Below are 22,542 nucleotides of genomic sequence, written 5' to 3'. Positions count from 1 at the left end.
GAAGAACCTTCTCCAAACTCACCTACGTTTCCATAAGAAACAGCAGTTGTATATTCGTAAGTTCCAGGAACTATTTCTGACCTTCTAATGGCATTGTCGCATTCGTTATACCATTCGGAAACATTTCCGTTCATGGCATCCAAAACTGTTGGCGTTATATTCTGAGCGGCGTACATTTCATATGGGTAAAAATATAGAATAGTTGGATTTATATATCATAATAGAACCCACTCAGACCAAGCTTTACTTTCTTCCTGACTGAGTTTTTAACTCTTCTTTTTCCTTCATTGCCACTACTTTCACTAGATGAAGTTACTTCTTCACTACTTTCACTTTGTTCTACTCTTCTCTTCTTCTTTGGTGTCGCTTTTGGTAACATGCCCTCTGCTTCAAGTTGTTGCATCTTTGCCTCATGTTCACCTAGTATGTTGTAAATTTCCCATGTCCTTTTTGCCTTTGGGCTCTGATCGCCCATCTCAGGTAACCTATATCCTAGAAAGATTTTGTCATAGTTTGTATTTGAGTCTTCGCGTATTGTTTGCATGACTCTTTCCTGAGTTTCCGGTTCAAGCTCTTCAAACAGAGCTTGTCCATATGGAATAAGCTCGTTTCCAAATATATGTTTTTGTAGCCATTCTGGTTTTCTTTCCATGTAACCAATAATATCTTTTGTGAATGGGAAAGCTTTTACCCAACGTTTCAGTCTTGCGTCATTTATTTCTGTAGTTGGTTTTATTTTGTCATGGAACATGTTTTTCAATACTAACATTTCATTTGGTACTGTCCATTTGAGTTTTCTTAAATATTCATCCCTTCTCGGTTCATTGTCTGCAAAGTAAGTTTTTATGACATTTTGCAAACTTTCGTTTGCAAGGTCATGTACAATAGGTTCTCTTCCTTCTCTCTCCCTAACTTTCTTTCTAAACTCTTCACCAAATATACCATCTCTATGGTTCTGTGTAGTTCTTTGAGATAAATGTTCTAGAACGTCAGGTGTTATATTTCCCTCAGCCATGTTCATTTCATACTGGTCCAAAATATCTGCATGTTTCATATCTTTCAATGGCATTAAAGCCGCGCTGAAAATACCAGCTATATCTGGTTCACCATTCACTTCCATTGCGTCTACAACTTCTTGGAATTGAGGTTGTAAGTTTATGAACCACCTATCCGGATTAGCTTTATGACCCCATCTCATTGTAGTTCCATAGTCTGCAGAAACAAAAGTAGGTTTGTTTCCATATTGGTTAGGTTCTGAATGAACTTTAAACAATGTTTCATTTCTATATGTTTTGTTGAAATTTAACCTTTTATTTTCACCGAGTTCAGCCAAAGATTGAACGTTATATGGTCGTAAGTAAAAAGGATTATTGTATTTGCGTACATTATCTTTCAGTACTTCCATTCTATGCTGAATATTTTCATCTGATGTTGGAGTCTTTTGTATGTCGGTGAACATTTTTCGATATTCTTCTACTATGTCAGCCGAATTTTTCTTAGACTCTTGGAAAGATTCCATATTCTCCGCATACACTTGTTGAGGGTCAAGATTTTTCGGCTGTTCCAAATCTTCATCTAGTTCTGTGAAGTTAGTTTCCAAAGGAGGGACTTGTTCGTTTCCTTCAGGCTCTTCTAGCTGTTGTTGCTGAACTATTTCTTCCATGTCTGGTTGTATCTGAACTTCTTCCTGTGGAGTTTCTTGTACCTCATCTGCTGGCATTTCATATATTCCGAGACCGTTTTTAACAAGTTCCCTATCTAAGTCATCCGGACTCATAAACCTTTCTTCTTTCGTTCCGTCTCTATTTTTTACGCGTTTCATGAAGAGAGTTGAATTATCATTTAGCTCTGACACCAAATATCTCGGAGTAAATTCATTCATGTCATTTGGATGATATGCTATTAAATCATATCCCTTAGCGAGCTTGTATTTTCCAGGTTTGAGATTATATCCGTTTTGGTGCTGAGCCATAAAGCTAAATAGGTTCGGGTCAGTATTTCCTTCCTTGAACTTTCTAATAGCTTCTTTATATCTGTCACTAAAGTCAAGAGTATCTGGGTAACCATAATCTTCCTTAAGCATTTTTAAGAATTCTTGGTTTCCTTTTTCTCTACTTCTTTTATGTCCTTGCTCTGTTTGTGGTTGTTGTTGTGCAGGGTTTTGAACTGTTGATTGCTGTGCTGGTTGTGGAGGTGGTTGTTGTGCTGGTTTTGGTTGTGGTGCTGGTTTTGAACTGTTGGTTGCTGTGCAGGGTTTTGAACTGTTGGTTGCTGTGCTGATTTTGAACTGTTGGTTTTGGTTGTTGTTGTGGTGCTGGATTTTGAACTGTTGGTTGTTGTGTTGGTTTTGGTGCATGCCTGTGTCTGTGTCCATGTGACGATGTAAATGTTTTAGGTAGTCCTGGTGCAGGTGCTTCTCTTGGAGGGTTTGGTGGTATATAAGTTCCACCAGCTGGCACATATGTTCCATCTGCAGCATAATGTCCTACCTGACTTTTCGTTTTTAAGAAAGCATTTACTAGGTCTGTTTTTGGTCTGTTGTAACTCTTTTTCTTGACTTTCCACAACAGTTGCTCTAACGGCGTCATAGGCACTTTGAACTGCCTGTCTCGTTGCTGCATCTGTTATTTTCGTCATATTTTGTGCTACTTCTTTTAACTCTTTGTCGAAACCTTCAGACTTCAGTTTCTTTCCAGATGAGAAGTCGTTCACTAGTTTCACCTTACTATGAAGAGCTTCGAAGGCGTTCTTAAAGTCAGCATTCATTAAAGCTTCATTTGAACTGTCTTCATCCGCTTGTATTTTTGTCCTTATTGACCCTATAAGTTGGGCTGCTTTAGCGTTGGCTTGGGCATCTAACCAGTCATTATTAGCTTTTATATATTCTGCGCTTTTCATTGCCTTTTGCATAGCCGCGTCGTTATTTTTACTTTCTTGTGCTAAGTTTTCATACTGTACGGTTTGGTTTTGCAACTGTAAAAGTTTTTCTGCCTTTACATTTGCTTCAACTTCTTTTTTATACTCATCGCTATCCATATATGTCTTCATGGCTTTTTGTTTTATCTCTTCATCTTTCAGTACTTTATATTGAGTAGTATGGTTTTTCAAATTTATAACATCTTGTTCCATTTTTGCTACTTCTGCTGCTTTTTCTGACACTTTTTTCGCATATTCCTCTGTACTTAGTTCTTTCAGTTGTTCTTCTTTCTTCTTTTTCTCTACGTTTAACTCATTGAGTTTCTTTGTGTGTCTGTCATATTCTAGTTTCTTTTCGTTTTCACTTATTTGTTTCTGTATGTCTATGTTTGACTTTTTGACATCTGTTATTTGATTTTTGAGTGAACTCAAATTCATTTGACTTTGAGGGTTATAAGCTGTTCCGTCTGCAGCTCCACCATAGCCTGCCATTTTCGCTAAAAGTGCCGCTCTTAAACCTCCACTCTGTGCACCAATAACTCGGTTTAAAAGCATAGGGTTGCTTGACATTTGTTGCAACATAGTGGGGTCATTCATCATTTGTTGTTGCAACTGTTGTTGTGGTGTCAGTTTTACTATTGGATGTTTCAATGCTCCCTTCCTCTTACGTATATTCTTACGTAGCTTACGTGGCATTTTAAGTGAAGTTAAAAAGCGGTTTTTGACAGATGTTTATATGACACTTTTTGTTCAGCTCAAAAAACTATCCGGTCAAAGTGTTGTCAGTTTTGTAAAATAACCGTCCTATCTCATTCTATAAGGGGGAAAAGGCTTCTCAAAGTATACTTCCTTGGAACGCCTGTAACTTTTCCTGTAGCGACGATAGACCCTTACTTGTCCGGACAAAGTTATACTATTTTGAGTGCTCTACAAAAAAGTCAACGGCTGGCTCGTCCTCAGAAATTTTTTATGGGCTAGAGGGCGCAACGCGCCTGGAAGCCCCACTACCTTTTTTTTGTTTCATTCAATCTCTGATGAATTCATCAACTTAAGTACGAGGTTAAGAATTTTCATTTATTGAACTGCATACGAATAATTCCTTCAAAGTCAATTTTGTAATTTCGAAAATAAAATTATCGGGATGTTGACAATTTTATTTCATCTATGAAAAAAAATTATTTTTAAGGATAAATCGATATGTCTATTGATTACAGCATTTTACATCTATTCAAATATTAAATCAATGAATTTTAATCAGCCATCTAAATGCAATAAAATCTAAAGAATCACATCTGACGTTTCACAGGTTTACATCACATAACTTTTGTCAATTTTTTTCTAATTTCAAATGTCTCTTATTGGCTCTGTTGATCAGGGAACTTCATCAACACGTTTTACAGTATATGCACCATCAGGTGAAGTTATCACAGGCCATCAAACTCCAGTTTCAAGAACTACTCCAAAGCCAGGATGGGTTGAACAAGATCCACTTGAAATCATTAACAGTGTTCGAGTCTGTCTTAATGCTGTAGCAACTAAACTCGAATCTATGGATCGATCACCAAAAGATGTTATTGCAATTGGCATTACAAATCAAAGAGAAACACTCGTTATTTGGGAGAAATTCACAGGAAGGCCGCTTTATAATGCAATTGTTTGGTGTGATGCAAGAAACGCTGATGTAGTTGATGAACTTGCCAAAAAATATGGCGGAACAAATGCATTTGCCGAAAAAACCGGTCTTCCACTTTCTACATACTTTACAGCCACTAAGCTTTTATGGCTTCGCAAGAATGTGCCAGAAGTTCAGAAGGCTCTCGATGAAAAAACTTGTTTAATCGGAACCATCGATACTTGGATTACTTGGTGCCTTACAGGTGGTCATACTCACGTTACCGATGTTACTAATGCATCAAGAACGATGCTCCTTGACATTCAGAAGCTTGAATGGGATAATGAAATGTTAAAAGTTTTCGGAATCCCACGGCAAGTTCTTCCAAAAGTTGTCTCTTCAGCCGAAGTTTATGGATGTGTTACTGACGAATACGGAGCTTTTGAAGGTTGCGCGATTTCCGGAATGTTAGGTGACCAACAAGCTTCATTAGTAGGAACAAAATGCATGCGAAAAGGAACAGCGAAAATTACATACGGAACTGGCTGCTTCTTGCTCTGTAATACAGGTGAAACTCCCGAATTCTCAAAAAGTGGCTTAATTACAACAGTTGGATACAAACTAGGCCGCAGATCACCAGTCTGCTACGCTCTAGAAGGCTCTGTCGCTACCTGCGGCATGGCTGTTCAATGGCTGAACGACATTTTAGGCAAATCAGAAACAATTTCAGAACTTGCCTCTTCTGTCGAAGACAGTGGTGGTGTATACTTTGTTCCAGCATTCTCAGGACTTCTTTGTCCGTACTGGAAGCCAGATGCTCGAGGTACATTTATGGGAATTACTGGTTACACACAACGCGGCCACTTTGCAAGGGCAGTACTTGAGGGCATTGCCTTCCAAGCATCAGATGTCCTTGCCTGCATCGATATCCCGCTCAACGAAGTTAGAGTTGACGGAGGATTGTCGAGATCTGACTTGTTACTCCAATTCCAGGCAGATCTGCTCAACATAGATGTACTCAGAGGTGCAAACGTAGAGGCTACATCGAAAGGAGCAGCAATTGCCGCTGCTTACGGAATCGGAATGGCCGGAGCAGGAATTATTACTGGAGACGAGGAATGCAAGACATTCTCTCCAATGGTGTCGGATAGAAAACGATCATTCAAGCTCAAAATGTGGAAGAAAGCTATCCAAAGATCTATGGATTGGCTTGAACAAGAGGAAGAAGATGAATCGGATTAAAAATTTATTTATTTTTTAGTGAAAATACAAACTATGTTTATTTGGATTACCCTATAATTTTATGAATATGGCACTTTTCGTCGATTTTCAAAGAATTAAATCGCTTCTATCTCAATAACTAATAAACATATAAGATTTTTGAAAGTATATATATAGTGTACTACATCTCAAGATATTATTAATATGTATTAGAAAGAATAATATATTGGATTTTGATATCACAAAATGACTTTTCAATTTATTGTAGTTCCTCACAGAGTTGAGATTCTACAAAATTCTTTGCAGATAATTTATGAAGGGATGATAGACTAACGAACTATTGATACATGAATTGAAAATAAAAAAATCGATTAAATATGAACCTTCATAAACCGTTTAAGAAACTTAAAAACTATTCTTTATTGTTTATTTTGGACGAAGTTTAATATGATTGTGGTTTTATTGGACAATAATCGAGTAACGGAAAAATATAACATTTATCTATAAAGTGAAAATTTAGAGGTATATTTCGTAAGATATTTCCTCTCTGATTACAAGAACTATTGTGAGCTATCAATCTAATGAAAGAGAGCAGATTTGGCCGTAATGAAAATGCAATACTTCGAAAATCAATGAAAAAAAGATTAATTTGTTAGAAACAATCGACTATGACACTGAATTCTAAGAGCAAACGTTTACATTAGGATACCCTACTTTCCCAACATTTAGAATAAGGTTATTGCCCTAAAATTCAGTTATAGACACTTAGGAGAGCATTTAAACCATGATATTTTGGCATATGATAGAGAAACATCTTATAAACATTTTCAGTATGTTTTCCTATAAAATAACGATCTCACATGAAATTACTAAAATATCAAATTTTGATTTTCACTTTAAAAAAAAAAAAAAAAAAAAAAAAAAGGTAGTGGGGCCTCCAGGCACTTCGTGCCCTCTAGCCCCGAAGATGTTTAGTATAAGTGAAGTTTAGAGGACATACATGACTATGAGTTTAGATATGAGAGATAGAATATGAGAGAGGTCCTATAAACCGGAGAAAGTGTCATATAAACATCTGTCATTTTACTCAGAATTTTATACAGAATTCAATAAAAATATATTTTAGGTGAAGAGGTGAGATCTCACCTGTTTTCTCACCTCTTTTCTCACCCATATGTCCTTACTGAAAAAGTATGTGTTCCATCTGTCAAAAGCCGCTTTTTAACTTCACTTAAAATGCCACGTAAGCTACGTAAGAATATACGTAAGAGGAAGAGAGCATTGAAACATCCAATAGTAAGACTAACACCACAACAACAGTTGCAACAACAAATGATGAATGACCCCACTATGTTGCAACAAATGTCAAGCAACCCTATGCTTTTAAACCGAGTTATTGGTGCACAGAGTGGAGGTTTAAGAGCGGCACTTTTAGCGAAAATGGCAGGCTATGGTGGAGCTGCAGACGGAACAGCTTATAACCCTCAAAGTCAAATGAATTTGAGTTCACTCAAAAATCAAATAACAGATGTCAAAAAGTCAAACATAGACATACAGAAACAAATAAGTGAAAACGAAAAGAAACTAGAATATGACAGACACACAAAGAAACTCAATGAGTTAAACGTAGAGAAAAAGAAGAAAGAAGAACAACTGAAAGAACTAAGTACAGAGGAATATGCGAAGAAAGTGTCAGAAAAAGCAGCAGAAGTAGCAAAAATGGAACAAGATGTCATAAATTTGAAAAACCATACTACTCAATATAAAGTACTGAAAGATGAAGAGATAAAACAAAAAGCCCTGAAGACATATATGGAAAGCGATGAGTATAAAAAGAAGTTGAAGCAAATGTAAAGGCAGAAAAACTTTTACAGTTGCAAAACCAAACCGTACAGTATGAAAACTTAGCACAAGAAAGTAAAAATAACGACGCGGCTATGCAAAAGGCAATGAAAAGCGCAGAATATATAAAAGCTAATAATGACTGGTTAGATGCCCAAGCCAACGCTAAAGCAGCCCAACTTATAGGGTCAATAAGGACAAAAATACAAGCGGATGAAGACAGTTCAAATGAAGCTTTAATGAATGCTGACTTTAAGAATGCCTTCGAAGCTCTTCATAGTAAGGTGAAACTAGTGAACGACTTCTCATCTGGAAAGAAACTGAAGTCTGAAGGTTTCGACAAAGAGTTAAGAGAAGTAGCACAAAATATGACGAAAATAACAGATGCAGCAACGAGACAGGCAGTTCAAAGTGCCTATGACGCCGTTAGAGCAACTGTTGTGGAAAGTCAAGAAAAAGAGTTACAACAGACCAAAACAGACCTAGTAAATGCTTTCTTAAGAACGAAAAGTCAGGTAGGACATTACGCTGCAGATGGAACATATGTGCCAGCTGGTGGAACTTATATACCAGCTGGTGGAACTTATATACTAGCTAGTGGAACTTATATACCACCAAACCCTCCAAGAGAAGCACCTGCACCAGGACTACCTAGAACATTTACATGGTCACATGGACACAGACACAGGCATGCACCAAAACCAACACAACAACCAACAGTTCAAAACCCTGCACAACAACAACAACAACATCCAGCACAACAACCAACAGTTCAAAACCCTGCACAACAACAACCACAAACAGAGCAAGGACATAAAAGAAGTAGAGAACAAGGAAACCAAGAATTCTTAAAAATGCTTAAAGAAGAGTGTGGTTTCCCAGATACTGTTGACTTTAGTGACAGATATAAAGAAGCTATTAGAAAGTTCAAGGATGGAAATACTGACCCGAACCTATTTAGCTTTATGGCTCAGCACCAAAACGGATATAATCTCAAACCTGGAAAATACAAGCTCGCTAAGAGATATGATTTAATAGCATATCATCCAAATGACATGAACGAATTTACTCCGAGATATTTGATGTCAGAGCTAAATGACAATTCAACTTTCGTCATGAAACGCGTAAAAAATAGAGACGGAACGAAAGAACAAAGGCTTATGAATGCGAATGACGTAGATAGGGAAATTGTTGAAAACGGTCTCGGAATATATGAAATGCCAGCAGATGAGGTACAAGAAACTCCACAGGAAGAAGTTCAGATACAACCAGACATGGAAGAAATAGTTCAGCAACAACAGCTAGAAGAGCCTGAAGGAAACGAACAAGTCCCTCCTTTGGAAACTAACCTCACAGAACTAGATGAAGATTTGGAACAGCCGAAAAATCTTGACCCTCAACAAGAGTATGAGGTGAATATGGAATCTTTCCAAGAGTCTAAAAAAAATTCGGCTGACACAGTAGAAGAATATCGAAAAATTTTCACCGACATACAAAAGACTCCAACACCAGATGAAAATATTCAGCAAAGAATGGAAGAACTGAAAGAAAATGTACACAAATACAACAACCCTTTTTACTTACGAGCATTTAACGTTCAATCTTTGGATGAACTCGGTGAAAATAAAAGGTTAAATTTCAAGAAAACATATAAAAATGAAACATTGTTTAAAGTTCATTCAGAACCTAGCCAAGATGGAAACAGACCTACTTTTGTTTCTGCAGACTATGGAACTACAATGAGATGGGGTCATAAAGCTAATCCGGATAGGTGGTTCATAAACTTACAACCACAATTCCAAGAAGTTGTAAACGCAATGGAAGTGAATGGTGAACGAGATATAGCTGGTATTTTAAGCGCGGCTTTAATGCCATTGAAAGATATGAAACATGCAGATATTTTGAACCAGTATGAAATGAACATGGCTGATGGAAATATAACACCTGACGTTCTAGAACATTTATCTCAAAGAACTACACAGAACCATAAAGATGGTATATTTGGTGAAGAGTTTAGAAAGAGATTTAGGGACAGAGAAGGAAGAGAACCTATTGTACATGACCTTGCAAACGAAAGTTTACAAAATGTCATAAAAACTTACTTTGCAGGCGATGAATCGAGAAGGGATGAATATTTAAGAAAACTCAAATGGACAGTACCAAATGAAATGTTAGTATTGAAAAACATGTTCCTTGACAAAATAAAACCAACTACGGAAATAAATGACGAAAGACTGAAAGATTGGGTAGAAGCTTTCCCATTCACAAAAGATATTGTTGGTAACATGGAAAGAAAACCAGAATGGCTACAAAAACATATATTTGGAAACGAGCATATTCCATATGGACAGGCACTGTTTGAAGAGCTTGAACCGGAAACTCAGGAAAGAGTCATGCAAACAATACGCGAAGACTCAAATACAAACTATGACAAAACTCTTCTAGGATATAGGTTACCTGAGATGGGCGACCAGAGCCCAAAGGCAAAAAGGACACGGGAAATTTACAACATACTAGGTGAACATGAGGCAAAGATGCAACAACTTGAAGCAGAGGGCAAGTTACCAAAGCGACACCAAAGAAGAAGAGTTGTAGAAAGTAGTGAAGAAGTAACTTCATCTAGTGAAAGTAGTGGCAATGAAGGAAAAAGAAGAGTTAAACACTCAGTCAGGAAGAAAGTTCATCGTCAATGAGTGTAAATGACCCAAAAATATATTTTAGGTGAAGAGGTGAGATCTCACCTGTTTTCTCACCTGTTTTCTCACCTGTTTTTTCACCTCTCAACAAAACATATACGATGAAGTTTGACAAAACATTGACGAAGAAATCTCAACAAAACATTGAAGATGAAGTCTCAACAAAACATTGACGAAGAAATTCATGAAAATTCAACGGGTGAGAAAAGAGGTGAGAAAACAGGTGAGATCTCACCTCTTCACCTAAAATATATTTTTGGGTCATTTACACTCATTGACGAAGAAGTCTCAACAAAACATTGACGATGAAGTCTCAACAAAGTCTTTACGATGAAGGAAGAAGAAGAGTTAAAAACTCAGTCAGGAAGAAAGTAAAGCTTGGTCCGAGTGGGTTCTATTATGACATATAAATCCAACTATTCTATATTTTTACCCATATGAAATGTACGCCGCTCAGAATATAACGCAACAGTTTTGGATGCCATGAATGGAAATGTTTCCGAATGGTATAACGAATGCGACAATGCCATTAGAAGGTCAGAAATAGTTCCTGGAACTTACGAATATACAACTGCTGTTTCTTATGGAAACGTAGGTGAGTTTGGAGAAGGTTCTTCAACAACAGTAGATATTGCTTGCGACAGGTTTCATATTATTTCTATTGACAACTCTTTCTTATACGTGGAACAAGACATTGAAATAAAAACCATCTGCCAAGTTGTCTGACAAGAAAGGTTGCAATGGAAATTTTTCTATGTCGGATACCAATATGCTCCAGAAGTTTTCATGGGATATAAGATATATTCTAACTCTGACTTAGTTCAAACAGTAACATGGGCAAACTATGAATGGTTCGCTTTGAGAAACTCAGTACAACCACAAGCTAGAGAACAAACAGACCAGTATGCAACTATTGAGAAAATAAGAAGACTTGACCCTAACGTTCCAGGAGTTTATGTTAACCTTTCTGGTTCAGATGGAATTGCTGTCACTAAAGTAAAATTGAAACTTAGAGTTCCTTTGTCATCTTTCCTCATCTTCAGGTTTTAAGATACTTGCCAAACTGGGCAGGAAAAATTTCTATCGAACTCACCCCAAGCAAAAATAACTTAGTCATTGCACCAACACAAGACCCATTCAGCATTGCTGTAGCTGGAACTAGTGGAGCCAAGTTCTGTGACTTTTGCAAAGACAAAGTTGACTTAGACTTTGGTTTCTCAAACCTCAACACTGAAGTAAACTATTATTTCAATGCTGCTGGAACTGCTTGGGACCCAGTTAAGTTCACATGCGAAAAGTTTGAATGCAAGAGAATAGAAAGCAGACTTGCAGTCTATATGTTGGACCCAGATATTTCAAATGCTTTAGCTGCCAAATATATTGCAGTTCCACTTATGTTCCCTATACACCAAATATCTGTCAAAGACTTTGCAGGTGAAGTTGGAAACCAAAGTGCTGACCCAGGTGCAAGAACAGATATTGCCTTAACAACTGCAATGAAACATGCAGATACTATGTTTGTACTGTTCAGACGAACTATAAATGACTATTCTTGTTTCTACAACCCTGGTATTAAATATCATATAAACATAGATGGCAAATATTATCCAAGAGAAGAATATTCTACAGTTGAGGATATGAGGTCATACAACTTGACATTAGATGCTATGAACTTTAACAACAACTTCACAACAACCATTAACCCTGAAATGCAAAGTTCTATTATGCCATATGTGAAAGTATGGACTCATACAGGAGGTCAAAAAACTCAATATACAAATGGAGACCGTTCAAACTTTTGGCTTGGCATTCCATTTGCTGACTCAGAAGACTTTATGGGTGGTATTTCAACTGTTGGTACAGTTCAAATACAATATACTGGTGACAGAGACGGTCCAGATGAATTGAAAGCAAAGAAGTTTACAAAACCAATAGCACTTTTCACGGAAGATGCTCTTTTGAAGATTCGTTCGATGAAACCTGCTGGGGCTCCTCAGATTGGCATAACGACAGCTTCCATCGAGCAGATTTTGGCAGCAGGTCAGTAAGTTGTTCTTGAACTGACTTCTCTCCGTCAAATATTGACAGTACGCCAGTTTTGACATAGTATTGTATTATAAACTTACCTTTAGAAATATCGGTCAGTTTTGTTGTTATATTTTTGTCAACGTCAAGAACTTTCACCATTTCAGTTATACCAACTTTCTTTGCTTTATGAAAATATTTTGGTTCAGCAAAGACTGCTATTCTATAACATTTTCCATTGTTTGTGTAAAGAACTATTCTGTCAATGAACTTGTATTGTTTGTGTGTGTAAACTTTGTTCTGCTTCAATTCGAAGAGATACTCAAATACGTCCATCTTTTTATTCTAAGTAAAATGTCATTTCCGAAAAATAGAAGCGTAAGTGTTTCAAAAGGTTTAATGGCGGTGGCAGATGTGAAGTTAAATTCACCAACTCAAACAAACAGTCAAAGTGTTATTGTCAATGTCAAAGAAAGAGATGTTGAAGTGGGGAAACCATACGAAGACGAAGATGGTATAACAATAGTTCCTGTAAAAGAACAACCAACATATCCTGAAGTTAGCAGAGACTTAAGTTCTGTTGCAGATATTCGAAACGACTACCAACAACTTAAAGACAAACTTAAAACTCAGGAGAAGATTTGTCAAGCTTTAGGTATAATGTTAAACTTGGTCGAACACAACCCTGTAAAAGTGAACTCATATGTCATCGCACCTCGTGAAGTTTTGAAAGAACTATTGAAACTTTTGACAGAGGCAGACGATATAAACATCAAAGAAATAGAACCCGACATTGCTTGCTGTGGTGTTTCATATAATGTCATTGACAAGATATACGTTATGAAAGGAGGTGAAACGTTGAACTTAAAATATAGTTTCCCAGACGTCATAAAAATATTTGACGACCACAACATTTCATTAAAATTTACTTGCTAAGTAAAAATGGCAGAAGACATAGTGGTTTATACTATTACGACTAAAAACCCTGAGTCATATAATTCTATAACAACAAACTTACAAAGTCCTCAAGGACGATATTTGTAAACTGACCTTAAACACGATGACGACTAAAGCCTGTTTTGCTCTTTTGACACCAGAAGACTTTTGTTGTTGTGAATGGTAAAAAATACTTCTTTGAAGATACTTACTCAGATATACCACCAACAGGTTTTGTTGACTTATTTAATACTTTAAGGACGGATGTAACATGTGCTGCAACTAGAGCAGGTTTCATTATGTTTGGATGTCCGACTGAGTTTAGTATAAACGATATGAGCTATAATACAAAACTTATATCTGGTTTTTACTACCAACAGTTTCCTATAACAGGAAAAGGTGTCATACAAGGTCTATCTATTCCATTGACTTTAAGCACACCTATTTTATATATTGTTTCAAACTTAGGTTCAAAGTGCTATTCGAATGTCGACAGAAACTACTATGACCAAAAGATACTCATGCGTATAAACAAACACATTCTCTGCTGGTTTGCCTATTGTTCATTCGAATGCAGAGTTTTCAGCTTTAGTAAACTCAAACACTTTAGCAAACATAAACTTAACCTTAGTTGACGCAAACTTTGTTCCTGTAAAACTTTTATGTCCTATGTATTTGTCAATGACGGCAGAAAGTTTCGAATTGGAAGATGCAACTGGTGAAAGTATTGTACTACAAGAACAACTTCAACAACAAATAGCTCAAGAACAACAAATGCAACAACAAAGTCAAGAATAAAAAAATATTTTTTTTATTTTTATAAAAATGTACAGAATAGATGTTTCAGATTTTTATGACTTCCAAGCCTTCAGAAATATGTGTCCATTTAGAGACTATAACAAAGCAGTCGAGAATTTGAAACGTTTAGTCATTTATGTTGACTCTGCCCCAGAATGTTATGTCATGAAAGAATGGGATGTAGTCTTTAACAAACCAAGAGCAACCATAGTTTCAGAACAAGAATGTAAACAGAAACTTAAGAAAGTAAAAGTCGTACAAGTTGGTATGAAGATGTTAGATGCTTGGGATATCTTATTGTCAAAGTTAGAAGATTTTTCAGTTCGTGGTATAAAGTTCTATACACCATCTCCAAACTTCTATTCTATCTTCACTGGATATAAATACGAACAAGTAGAATGGAAAGAAAATGTTATAGAAGCTTGGTTAGACCATGTCAAAGAAATTATATGCAATGGAAACGAAAGAGTCTATGAGTATATCTTATGTTGGTTTGCAAACATCTTACAACATCCAAGTGCTAAAAATGAAACTGCTCTCATTATAATTGGAAAACAAGGAACAGGTAAGAACACTTTCTTTACAGATATTTTGTGCAAACTGTTAGAGGGCTATTCGAACCCGAATATGACAAACTTAGAAAACATCTGCGGCAAGTTTAACTCTTCAATAGAGAATATGAAACTTATAGTATGTAACGAACTTCAAAGTATAGATACAACAAAAGTTTTGAACTCAGATGCTTTGAAGAGTCTTATAACAGACAAAGTTGGAGTTGTTGAAAGAAAATATAAAGACCAAAGAGTTTGTGAAAATGTTGCAAATTTCATCATGGTTTCAAACAATGCCGTTCCGATGAAGTTAGAAAGTTCTGACAGAAGATATGTAGTTGTCAGAACGTCAGAAGCTCATATGCAAGATACAGAATATTTTGACGACTTAGCAGAAACTTTGACATCTGACTTTTACAACCACTTGTTCTCATATTTCATGACATTAGATATTTCAAAGTTCAATCCAAGACAAATTCCACATACCGAAGAGAGACAAACATTGTTAGAAGCAAACAAGAGTGTATATGAACTGTTCATAGATGAAACTGACTTTGAGTGTTTAGATGAAAGGTCATTGTACGATGAATATAAACAATATTGTCAAGAGTATGGTTATATGACAGCGTCTAAACGAACATTCTTGGCAAATGTCAAAAGTCTTTTAGACGTACAGAATGGTGTATATACAAAGAAAAATTTTTCTGAGTAAATTTTAAAAAAAAATATTTTTTTATCCGATAGAAAAGATGACGAAATTCATCTCAGTAAACAAGTACATGTCAGGACTTAAAGAAGAACTAGACCCATTCACATATTTGAATGTTTACTTCTACCATTTTGAAAAGTCTACATTTGACAAAGTTTGGAACATCGAACCAGTTAAGTTTGCTATTGTGACTAAAAATGGTGCGAAATTTGAAGACTTAGACATAGAAGGTTTGTTAACAGTCAAAGAAAGTTTTGACAGAAGGTTCTCAAACCTTAAAGAAGGCAAAGCATACAAACTTGTTATACCTTATGAACCAAAGAAAGCAGACGACTATGAATATTATGAGTCTAAGATAGTTGAAGTTCAAGGTAAATTGGGTAAAAAGATTTTAGAGTCTAAGCCGGTGTTTGCTCCTAAAGAGGAAGAGAACATTGACATTGACCCAGAAATGTTCTAAAAATAAAATTTTATTTTTACATGTCATATCTCACCTTCTCTGGAACTGGTTCTTTCTTCTCTTCTTCTACTTTCTTTTCTTTTTTCCTTCTTCTTCTTTTCTGGTGAGTTATGTCAAACTTCTCAGAACCATATTTTTGTAAAAGTGCTTTGTCATTTAATAGCTCTTCTATTCTGTTTTCTATTTCATCTTCAAGAACAGCGCATGTGTCTTCTTTTGCATTCTAAGAACTTTTGTTGGACTTCATCTTTCCAAGAGGCGTCATCTCTGTCAACAAGTCTGTCATTGACAAATTTTAAGACTGCTCTGCTTAATGTTTTATGGTTCTTGTCATATTCCCAGAAACAGAACTTTAGAACAAATTCCCCTTTCTTGTTTACACTATGTAAGATTTTATGGTCGACAGATGTTTTGCTGTCGAAAAGCTTGTCTCGAATATAAATAGCGAAATCGCTAGACATTTTCTAAAAGATAAAAATTTTAATTTTTCTAAAAATATGTTAAAAAAAGTTTGCTGACATTGACAAGAAATTTGAGAATGTTTTAAACAAGAACAAGAGGAAGTTAGAAAATGCTCAGATAAAACCCATACATGACAAGTTCTTATTTGCTCAGAATGGTATAACAGGTCTAATTGCACCGCCTGGGTCGGGTAAGACTTTCACTTATCTTAAAATGCACAACAACAAGAACTAGATGAGAAGAACCCATTCTATGAGTTAGTTGTCATTTGTAGTACTTCTGGTCAATTTGACCAAACCGTCAATTCGTTCAAAGATATTATAAAAAAGTCTAAGTTAGTATGTATAAAAGACTCTGAGTTGTTGGATTGGATAAAGAAGTACCAAAGAAGAGTTTTGAAGTACAATGCTATAAATGAGTATATAAACTCGAAGTTTAAAGACCCAAATGAGGAAATGCAGAAATATTAGAGAAGAAACACTTCAGAAACAAACAGAAAGAGATAGAATACATTTCGAAGAAATTGCAATCTTACGATTGGAAGACTTACCCTCACAGATGTCTTCTTATCTTAGATGACTTTGCTTCTCATCCTTTGTTAAAGAATAGAGAACAAGACATGTGTCGAATTCTTAAGAAGCTCAGACACTTTAACATCTCAGTTGTCATTTGTGTACAGACAGCCAAGAGTTTAAGTAAGGATGTAAGAGAATACTTACTGATATTATACTTTTCCCCGGATTGTCCGAAGACGATTTCATGGAACTTATGAAAGAGTCCATGGCAGGTAAGTTTGACAGACATGAACTATGGGAGAAGTACAAAGTCATACAAGACCCTCATACTTCTTTCAGAATTCATATCTACGCAAACAAAGTTCAAATTGTAAAAAGTCAAGCGTAAAAATGTAAGTGTTTGAGTCTTAGTCTGTTGTGTGCTGGGGCTGTCGTTCTTCTGGCTTTGGAAGACATTCAGGAAGAGGAACGTCAGCCATCCGTTTGTGTCCTGTCGGAAGGAAGGACTTTTCCTGTCGGAAGGAAGGACTTTTCCTGTCGGAAAGAAAAATTTTTCCTGTCGGAAGGAAAAACTTTTCCTGTCGGAAGGAAAAACTTTTTCTGAAGGTCGGCCAAAAAGTTCTCAATTTTCGAAAATTTGAATGGTTTACGGACGGACAACTGGAAAAATTTTTCCTGTAGGAAGGAAAATTTTTTCCTGTAGGAAGGAAAATTTTTTCCTGTAGGAAGGAAAAGTTTTTCCTGTTGGAAGGAAATTTTTTTCCTGTTGGAAGGAAGGACTCGGAATGCCAGAAGGACTCGGACAAGACAATTTACCTTATAGAGCTACCTGAGCCATCTTTGGTGTCAAGCTTGAAAAATAAATGGTTCATCTACTCTGCTTGTTTGAAGTTGTCAAAATACTCTGTTATCTTTTCCTTTAACAATGGCAAATCTTCTTTGAATGTAAGAATTGTACAACCTTTCATATCATAGTGTGTTTGAGGTAACGTATCTTGAACTATCTTTTTAACATCTTCATTCGGTGTCATTGAAATCGGTAAGTTTTCGCGATAGAACCAATTTCTGTCAGATTTGTAAATCTTAGCTAAGTCGTAAAAGCTTTTGTTGTTTCTTCTGACTAAATGCAACATAACCATATCTCTGTCTTCTTCATTTTCCATCTCTTCAGTGTAAATCATATACTTATAGTTCTTTTCCTTTCCTTTTGGTACCGAACGTGGTATTCTTTTCTGTATGTTTTTGTCTTTTGCTTCAAGCTTGTTCTCTAGCTCTTCACGTTCTTGTCTATGAATTTCATCTAACATCATGAAAATATAACAAGCATAGCGAGGTGAAGCCCACATTGCAACAGCATTTACAAGAAGTCTATGTACATACCAACCTCTCAAACCATTTGGCAAATTTTTACGATTTTCGTACGGAATCTCGACCTCGGTTTTCCGAGGGTCGCAAACATATGAGGAAATTCTTCTAAAAGTTCTTGTGCCTGTTGGTTTTCAAACCAATGGTATGCTTGCTTTGTAGAACGAAGAGTATTCAAAATACTTTGCATTTGGTACATGTCATCTTTGACCGAACGAATGAGACGGAGTTGTTTGTTATACTGTATGTACTCGTATTCTTCATTTATATCTTCATGAACGATAGCAGTTGTTGTGTTCTCTGATGTTGACATTACTGTCTTTACATACAAAATAAAAAAATAAAAAAAAATAAAATTAGCGTTATTTTCTATCTTGTATAAAAGACCAAAAATAAACGCTTTACATGTATTTTTCAGCAACTTCGTCAAATAATTTTATAGCTTTGTCGATCTCATCTACTTCAAACGTTTCTTTACCTTTCGTGGGAGCACCATACATTTCTCAAACTTTTCAAGTAGTTCTGTTTCAGCAGCTCTCATATCGTTAACAAACGCAACCTTGACTCTATTGACTATACTGTCATATCTTTGAGTTATATTAAATGTTCTTCCTATCTTATATCTCTTTGTATTGAAGTCCTTCGGTTTCTGAACGATGTAAAGTAAGCCTTCACTGCAACGTTCAGTATCGAACGAACCATATGTTATGAAATTATATCCAACAACTGGTCTAACCAGAACAAAACTACTGGTAAAGACTTTTGTCTATAAGATATGCTCTTTTCCATAGAATCTTACCGATATCATAAGCTCAGATTTTTTGTCAAAATTTTCTGAGTAGAAGCATTTCTAACCCAGTCGTGGGATGTTTTCTTTTCAGATAGTGTTAAAATGTCTGACAAGAATATTTTTTGTATTTCTTTGAGTATCTTACGTTTAAATCACCTATTCTAACCACCTTGGTCTCATTGTCTATCTTTTTAACTGTTTCAAACTCAATGTTTAACATTTGCTGTCTTTACATACAAAATAAAAAAAAATATTTTAAAAAAACTAACGTTAATTTTATTTTTTCTATCTTGTATAAAAGATATGATTTCATAGAGTTTTTTCACGATTTTCATAGAGTTTTGGCGACTGGGGTTTTTCTCCCACTCGCTGTTCTTCACGATTTTCATGAGTTTTTTCACTGTTTTCATGAGTTTTAGGCGACCCCTGTAAAAATCGGGGTCACATTTTTTCACGATTTTCATGAGTTTTTTTCACGATTTTCGTACGGAATCTCGTTCCTCGGTTTTCCGCGGGACGCATTTTTTTACTGTTTTCATAGAGTTTTTTCACTGTTTTCATGAGTTTTATGCAAGGCCGGAAAAAGTCGGGGTAGCATTTTTTCCACGATTTTCATAGAATTTTTTTACGATTTTCGTACGGAATCTCGACCCGCAGTTTTCTACCGGTCGCAAACATATGAGGAAATTCATGAAATTTGGTCATTTTACTCAGAATTCAATAAAATATATTTTAGGCGACCAGGTCACTCGGTCACTCGGTCACTCGGTTAAATGAACTTCTCTGAAAAAGTGTGACAACATGACATTTTGACAACAACACAGGAAATATACTTCATCGTATATGTTTTTTCACGATTTCTTCGTCAATGAGCGTAAATCAGACAAAAATGAGTTTTGGTTTAAAATACGGTGGAGCCAAAAATGGCTCGACCTCAAAACAAGCATTTTGTGAAGAATATACCAACCCGCGGAATTCCGCGGGTTGCTTTTTATACAAAGTTCAAGAGTTTTGTGTGTTTTCTACGAGGGTAGAAATGAGGGTAGAAATGAGGGTAGATCTAGCCATCTACCCTAAAATATATTTTTGTCGAATTCAATAAAAAAAATGGTTCATTTACTCACAATATTTTTGTACAAAACAACCCCAAGCTTTTAACTTCTCTTCTGCAGCTTCTAATGCTATCTTAGCGAGTTCATATTCTCTAAATTCTCTCTTTAAATCTTCTTGTTCCCATTGGTCTAGTTCGTATGGAGAATCTCTATAACCATAACATATCTCACGTTCATGTTCTATTTGTTTTTCATGCATTTTTCTAACTTCTTCTTCGAACAAAGGTTTTGCATTCTCTACTGTATCTTCAAGTTCTTCTTCATCTAATTTCTCATGAACTTTCTTGTCTATGGAGTCCAGAATTTTTCCAACTGCTATACAATATTTTGGAGAAGCCCACATTGCTATATAGTTTACGAGTCTTGGTCTACATACATTCCTCTAACCTGTTTGATTTCATCCGGAATTCCTGCATGAACTGTGTATAAAAAGCAACCCGGAATTCCGCGGGTTGGTATATTCTTCACAAAATGCCTTAAAATACTCTTCCCAGGACTTATTTTCCAACAACCTTCTAAAGTCTTTCCTAAACTGCTGACACATATTTGTTGCATTTACATAACCATCCCTGTCTCTACGTAAGACTTCAATACCGTTGTAAGTGCCTTTTGTGAATGTTTCGCCATTAGATTTGTTCGTGAACGTTTTTGCTTCGACTGTCATACTGTTCTTACAATAAAAATAAAAAATATTTTTTGGTGGGACGTCGGACATTCGTTTGTGGCTTAACCGTCGGACATTCGTTTGTGGCTTAACCGTCGGACATTCGTTTGTGGCTTAACCGTCGGACATTCGTTTGTGGTTCGACCTCAAAACAAGCATTTTGTGAAGAATATACCAACCCGCGGAATTCCGCGGGTTGCTTTTTTATACAAAATTCAACGGGTGAAAGAATACGATAAAATCTATTTCCTGGACTGTTGTCAAAATGTCATGTTGTCACACTTTTTCAGAGAAGTTAAAATGACCGAGTGACCGAGTGACCTGGTTCCACCTAAAAACCATCTACCCTAAAATATATTTTTCAATACTTTTTCAGCACTTTTCCGTAGTTGTATATGAAAGACAATTCGAGATAAAAGTCGTAGTACAATGGTATTATATGCTGCACACCGTTTGTTGTGAACCAAACTTGAAAGTCAGAGAAACTGTTACTCGGTGGTTCATAGAATTTAGAAGCAAAGTCATAAAAGTCTTTACCCATACATAGAAAACTGTTGTTGCTTGAACTAAAACTTGCATGACATATAACATTTTGAGGGTCAAACACGTTTCTATAAACTGTCAAATCTGTTGGTGGAAGTATAAATTTAAACGGACCGTCAGGTGGCAATGGTTCGTTCTGGTTTAGTAACCGAAGAAATTGCGCCCAAGAACGCCTGTCTACTCCCCAATATAAAAACTCTGTATCTCTTGGAGGGTTATTTTCAATCCTTTGAAATGAAACGGTTGAATTCATCTTATCATATTCTAGTTTCAGATAGTACGTTCCATTTAGTAAAGAATGGTATTTTTCTTGAAATTCCCAGTAGTATTTGTTTATTTGAGTTTGAAAGTCATTTAGAGTCTTCTCAAGACTTTCGTCTGAGCGAATAGTAAAGATTTTCATTTCGTCAAATTTTTCTATTAGACCATCAGAAGCTTTATACTGGCCATGAAAATATACTGCAAACATAAACGCGTTAGTTCTATTTGAAAACAAAACTCTTCTAAATCCTATTGCCTTTGCATCTGAAGGACTTTGAAGCCAACGAATTGGATAGTCAAACCTATAGGAGCCGGATGAAATTTCTTCATCTGATATATTCCTACCGGCATTTGTAAAGATATAGTCTAACGGTTTTGTATCTGCTACTTTTGTTCTTTGTTTTTCAACCTGAAGCATTTAATATATGTAAAAATATACTGTTTTAAAAACGTTTTAAAATGGTATGCCATATAGCTTCTTGAATTTGTTAAGATATAGTCTAACGTATTTTCCATCTGTATCTCTAGCGTTTACATAAGCATAGCCCGCCTTAGTAAAACATACTTGTAATTTCCTATAGTTTACGCCGGTATAAAGGTAGAAAGAGTCCTGTTCTTCGCTATAGTAGTAAAACTCAAACGTATGCTCGCCATAGTCTGTAATTTCAATTGCTTCATCTTCTAGTTCGTCGACAAATTCGAATACTATATCTCCAAATTTGCCTTTGTTCTTATTGTTTTCAGAACAAGTGACCCAGCGTAAGTTTTCAAGTCTATTGTCGTTTCTTATATGGTTTATGTGGTCTACAAAAGGTAGATTGTTAGGATTCGGTATAAAATGAGTTGCAATGACAATATGTTTAAAATAGTTTTTTCCACTCATATCCATAAGAGCATATCCGTCATTTCGCTCCCATCCGCTTAAAACTCTTTTTGTCTTTTTGTTTCTGACTTCAAATGACTCACAACAGTGAATTTCATATTTCTCATCTAACAAACAAGTTTCCCAACGGTCCTCTCCAACAAACTCAGCGTACATTTCAAATAAAATAAAAAAATATTTT

General features: G+C 35.8%; 9 protein-coding genes and 5 pseudogenes across 14 annotated transcripts, besides 1 other annotated feature; 7 read left to right on the top strand and 7 right to left on the bottom strand.

Annotated features, from left to right (window-relative positions):
• Positions 1 to 485: 485 nt before the first annotated feature.
• On the bottom strand, positions 486 to 1,120 carry TVAGG3_1021230 (protein of unknown function, DUF4106 family; the record flags this gene model as incomplete). The annotated part of the gene is made up of 1 exon (XM_051254825.1): positions 486 to 1,120. A coding segment is annotated over one exon (635 nt), but the record flags the coding sequence as incomplete, so codon positions are not given.
• A 1,771-nt stretch (positions 1,121 to 2,891) lies between these two features.
• On the bottom strand, positions 2,892 to 3,612 carry TVAGG3_1021220 (protein of unknown function, DUF4106 family; the record flags this gene model as incomplete). Its single annotated transcript, XM_051254824.1, has 1 exon — positions 2,892 to 3,612. A coding segment is annotated over one exon (721 nt), but the record flags the coding sequence as incomplete, so codon positions are not given.
• Positions 3,613 to 4,264: 652 nt separating this feature from the next.
• TVAGG3_1021210 (GlpK family) lies at positions 4,265 to 5,872 on the top strand (the record flags this gene model as incomplete). The annotated part of the gene is made up of 1 exon (XM_001297626.1): positions 4,265 to 5,770. One exon carries the CDS (start codon positions 4,265 to 4,267, stop codon positions 5,768 to 5,770), a length of 1,506 nt encoding a protein of 501 aa, XP_001297627.1.
• Positions 5,873 to 6,647: 775 nt separating this feature from the next.
• Positions 6,648 to 22,542: part of a mobile genetic element that runs on past the window's edge.
• On the top strand, positions 6,986 to 7,220 carry TVAGG3_1021200 (protein of unknown function, DUF4106 family; the record flags this gene model as incomplete). Its single annotated transcript, XM_051254823.1, has 1 exon — positions 6,986 to 7,220. A coding segment is annotated over one exon (235 nt), but the record flags the coding sequence as incomplete, so codon positions are not given.
• Positions 9,409 to 10,284, top strand: TVAGG3_1021190 (protein of unknown function, DUF4106 family; the record flags this gene model as incomplete). The annotated part of the gene is made up of 1 exon (XM_051254822.1): positions 9,409 to 10,284. The coding sequence occupies one exon, from the start codon at positions 9,409 to 9,411 to the stop codon at positions 10,282 to 10,284; it is 876 nt and encodes a 291-aa protein (XP_051080396.1).
• TVAGG3_1021180 lies at positions 11,074 to 11,929 on the top strand (annotated as a pseudogene). Its single transcript has one exon. A coding segment is annotated over exon 1 (856 nt).
• TVAGG3_1021170 (protein of unknown function, DUF4106 family) lies at positions 12,712 to 13,248 on the top strand (the record flags this gene model as incomplete). The annotated part of the gene is made up of 1 exon (XM_051254821.1): positions 12,712 to 13,248. One exon carries the CDS (start codon positions 12,712 to 12,714, stop codon positions 13,246 to 13,248), a length of 537 nt encoding a protein of 178 aa, XP_051080395.1.
• TVAGG3_1021160 (uncharacterized protein) lies at positions 14,674 to 15,309 on the top strand (the record flags this gene model as incomplete). Its single annotated transcript, XM_051254820.1, has 1 exon — positions 14,674 to 15,309. The coding sequence occupies one exon, from the start codon at positions 14,674 to 14,676 to the stop codon at positions 15,307 to 15,309; it is 636 nt and encodes a 211-aa protein (XP_051080394.1).
• TVAGG3_1021150 lies at positions 15,783 to 16,227 on the bottom strand (annotated as a pseudogene). Its single transcript has one exon. A coding segment is annotated over exon 1 (445 nt).
• On the top strand, positions 16,264 to 16,892 carry TVAGG3_1021140 (annotated as a pseudogene). The gene has a single exon. A coding segment is annotated over exon 1 (629 nt).
• TVAGG3_1021130 lies at positions 17,616 to 18,421 on the bottom strand (annotated as a pseudogene). The gene has a single exon. A coding segment is annotated over exon 1 (806 nt).
• On the bottom strand, positions 20,015 to 20,725 carry TVAGG3_1021120 (annotated as a pseudogene). The gene has a single exon. A coding segment is annotated over exon 1 (711 nt).
• Positions 21,036 to 21,896, bottom strand: TVAGG3_1021110 (uncharacterized protein; the record flags this gene model as incomplete). The annotated part of the gene is made up of 1 exon (XM_051254819.1): positions 21,036 to 21,896. The coding sequence occupies one exon, from the start codon at positions 21,894 to 21,896 to the stop codon at positions 21,036 to 21,038; it is 861 nt and encodes a 286-aa protein (XP_051080393.1).
• On the bottom strand, positions 21,933 to 22,517 carry TVAGG3_1021100 (His-Me finger endonucleases family; the record flags this gene model as incomplete). The annotated part of the gene is made up of 1 exon (XM_051254818.1): positions 21,933 to 22,517. One exon carries the CDS (start codon positions 22,515 to 22,517, stop codon positions 21,933 to 21,935), a length of 585 nt encoding a protein of 194 aa, XP_051080392.1.

Source organism: Trichomonas vaginalis, chromosome I (genome assembly GCF_026262505.1).
Source record: "Trichomonas vaginalis G3 chromosome I, whole genome shotgun sequence".
Taxonomy (NCBI): domain Eukaryota; phylum Parabasalia; order Trichomonadida; family Trichomonadidae; genus Trichomonas; species Trichomonas vaginalis.
Note: the sequence above shows the minus strand (reverse complement) of the source record. Positions and strands in the feature narration are given on the sequence as shown.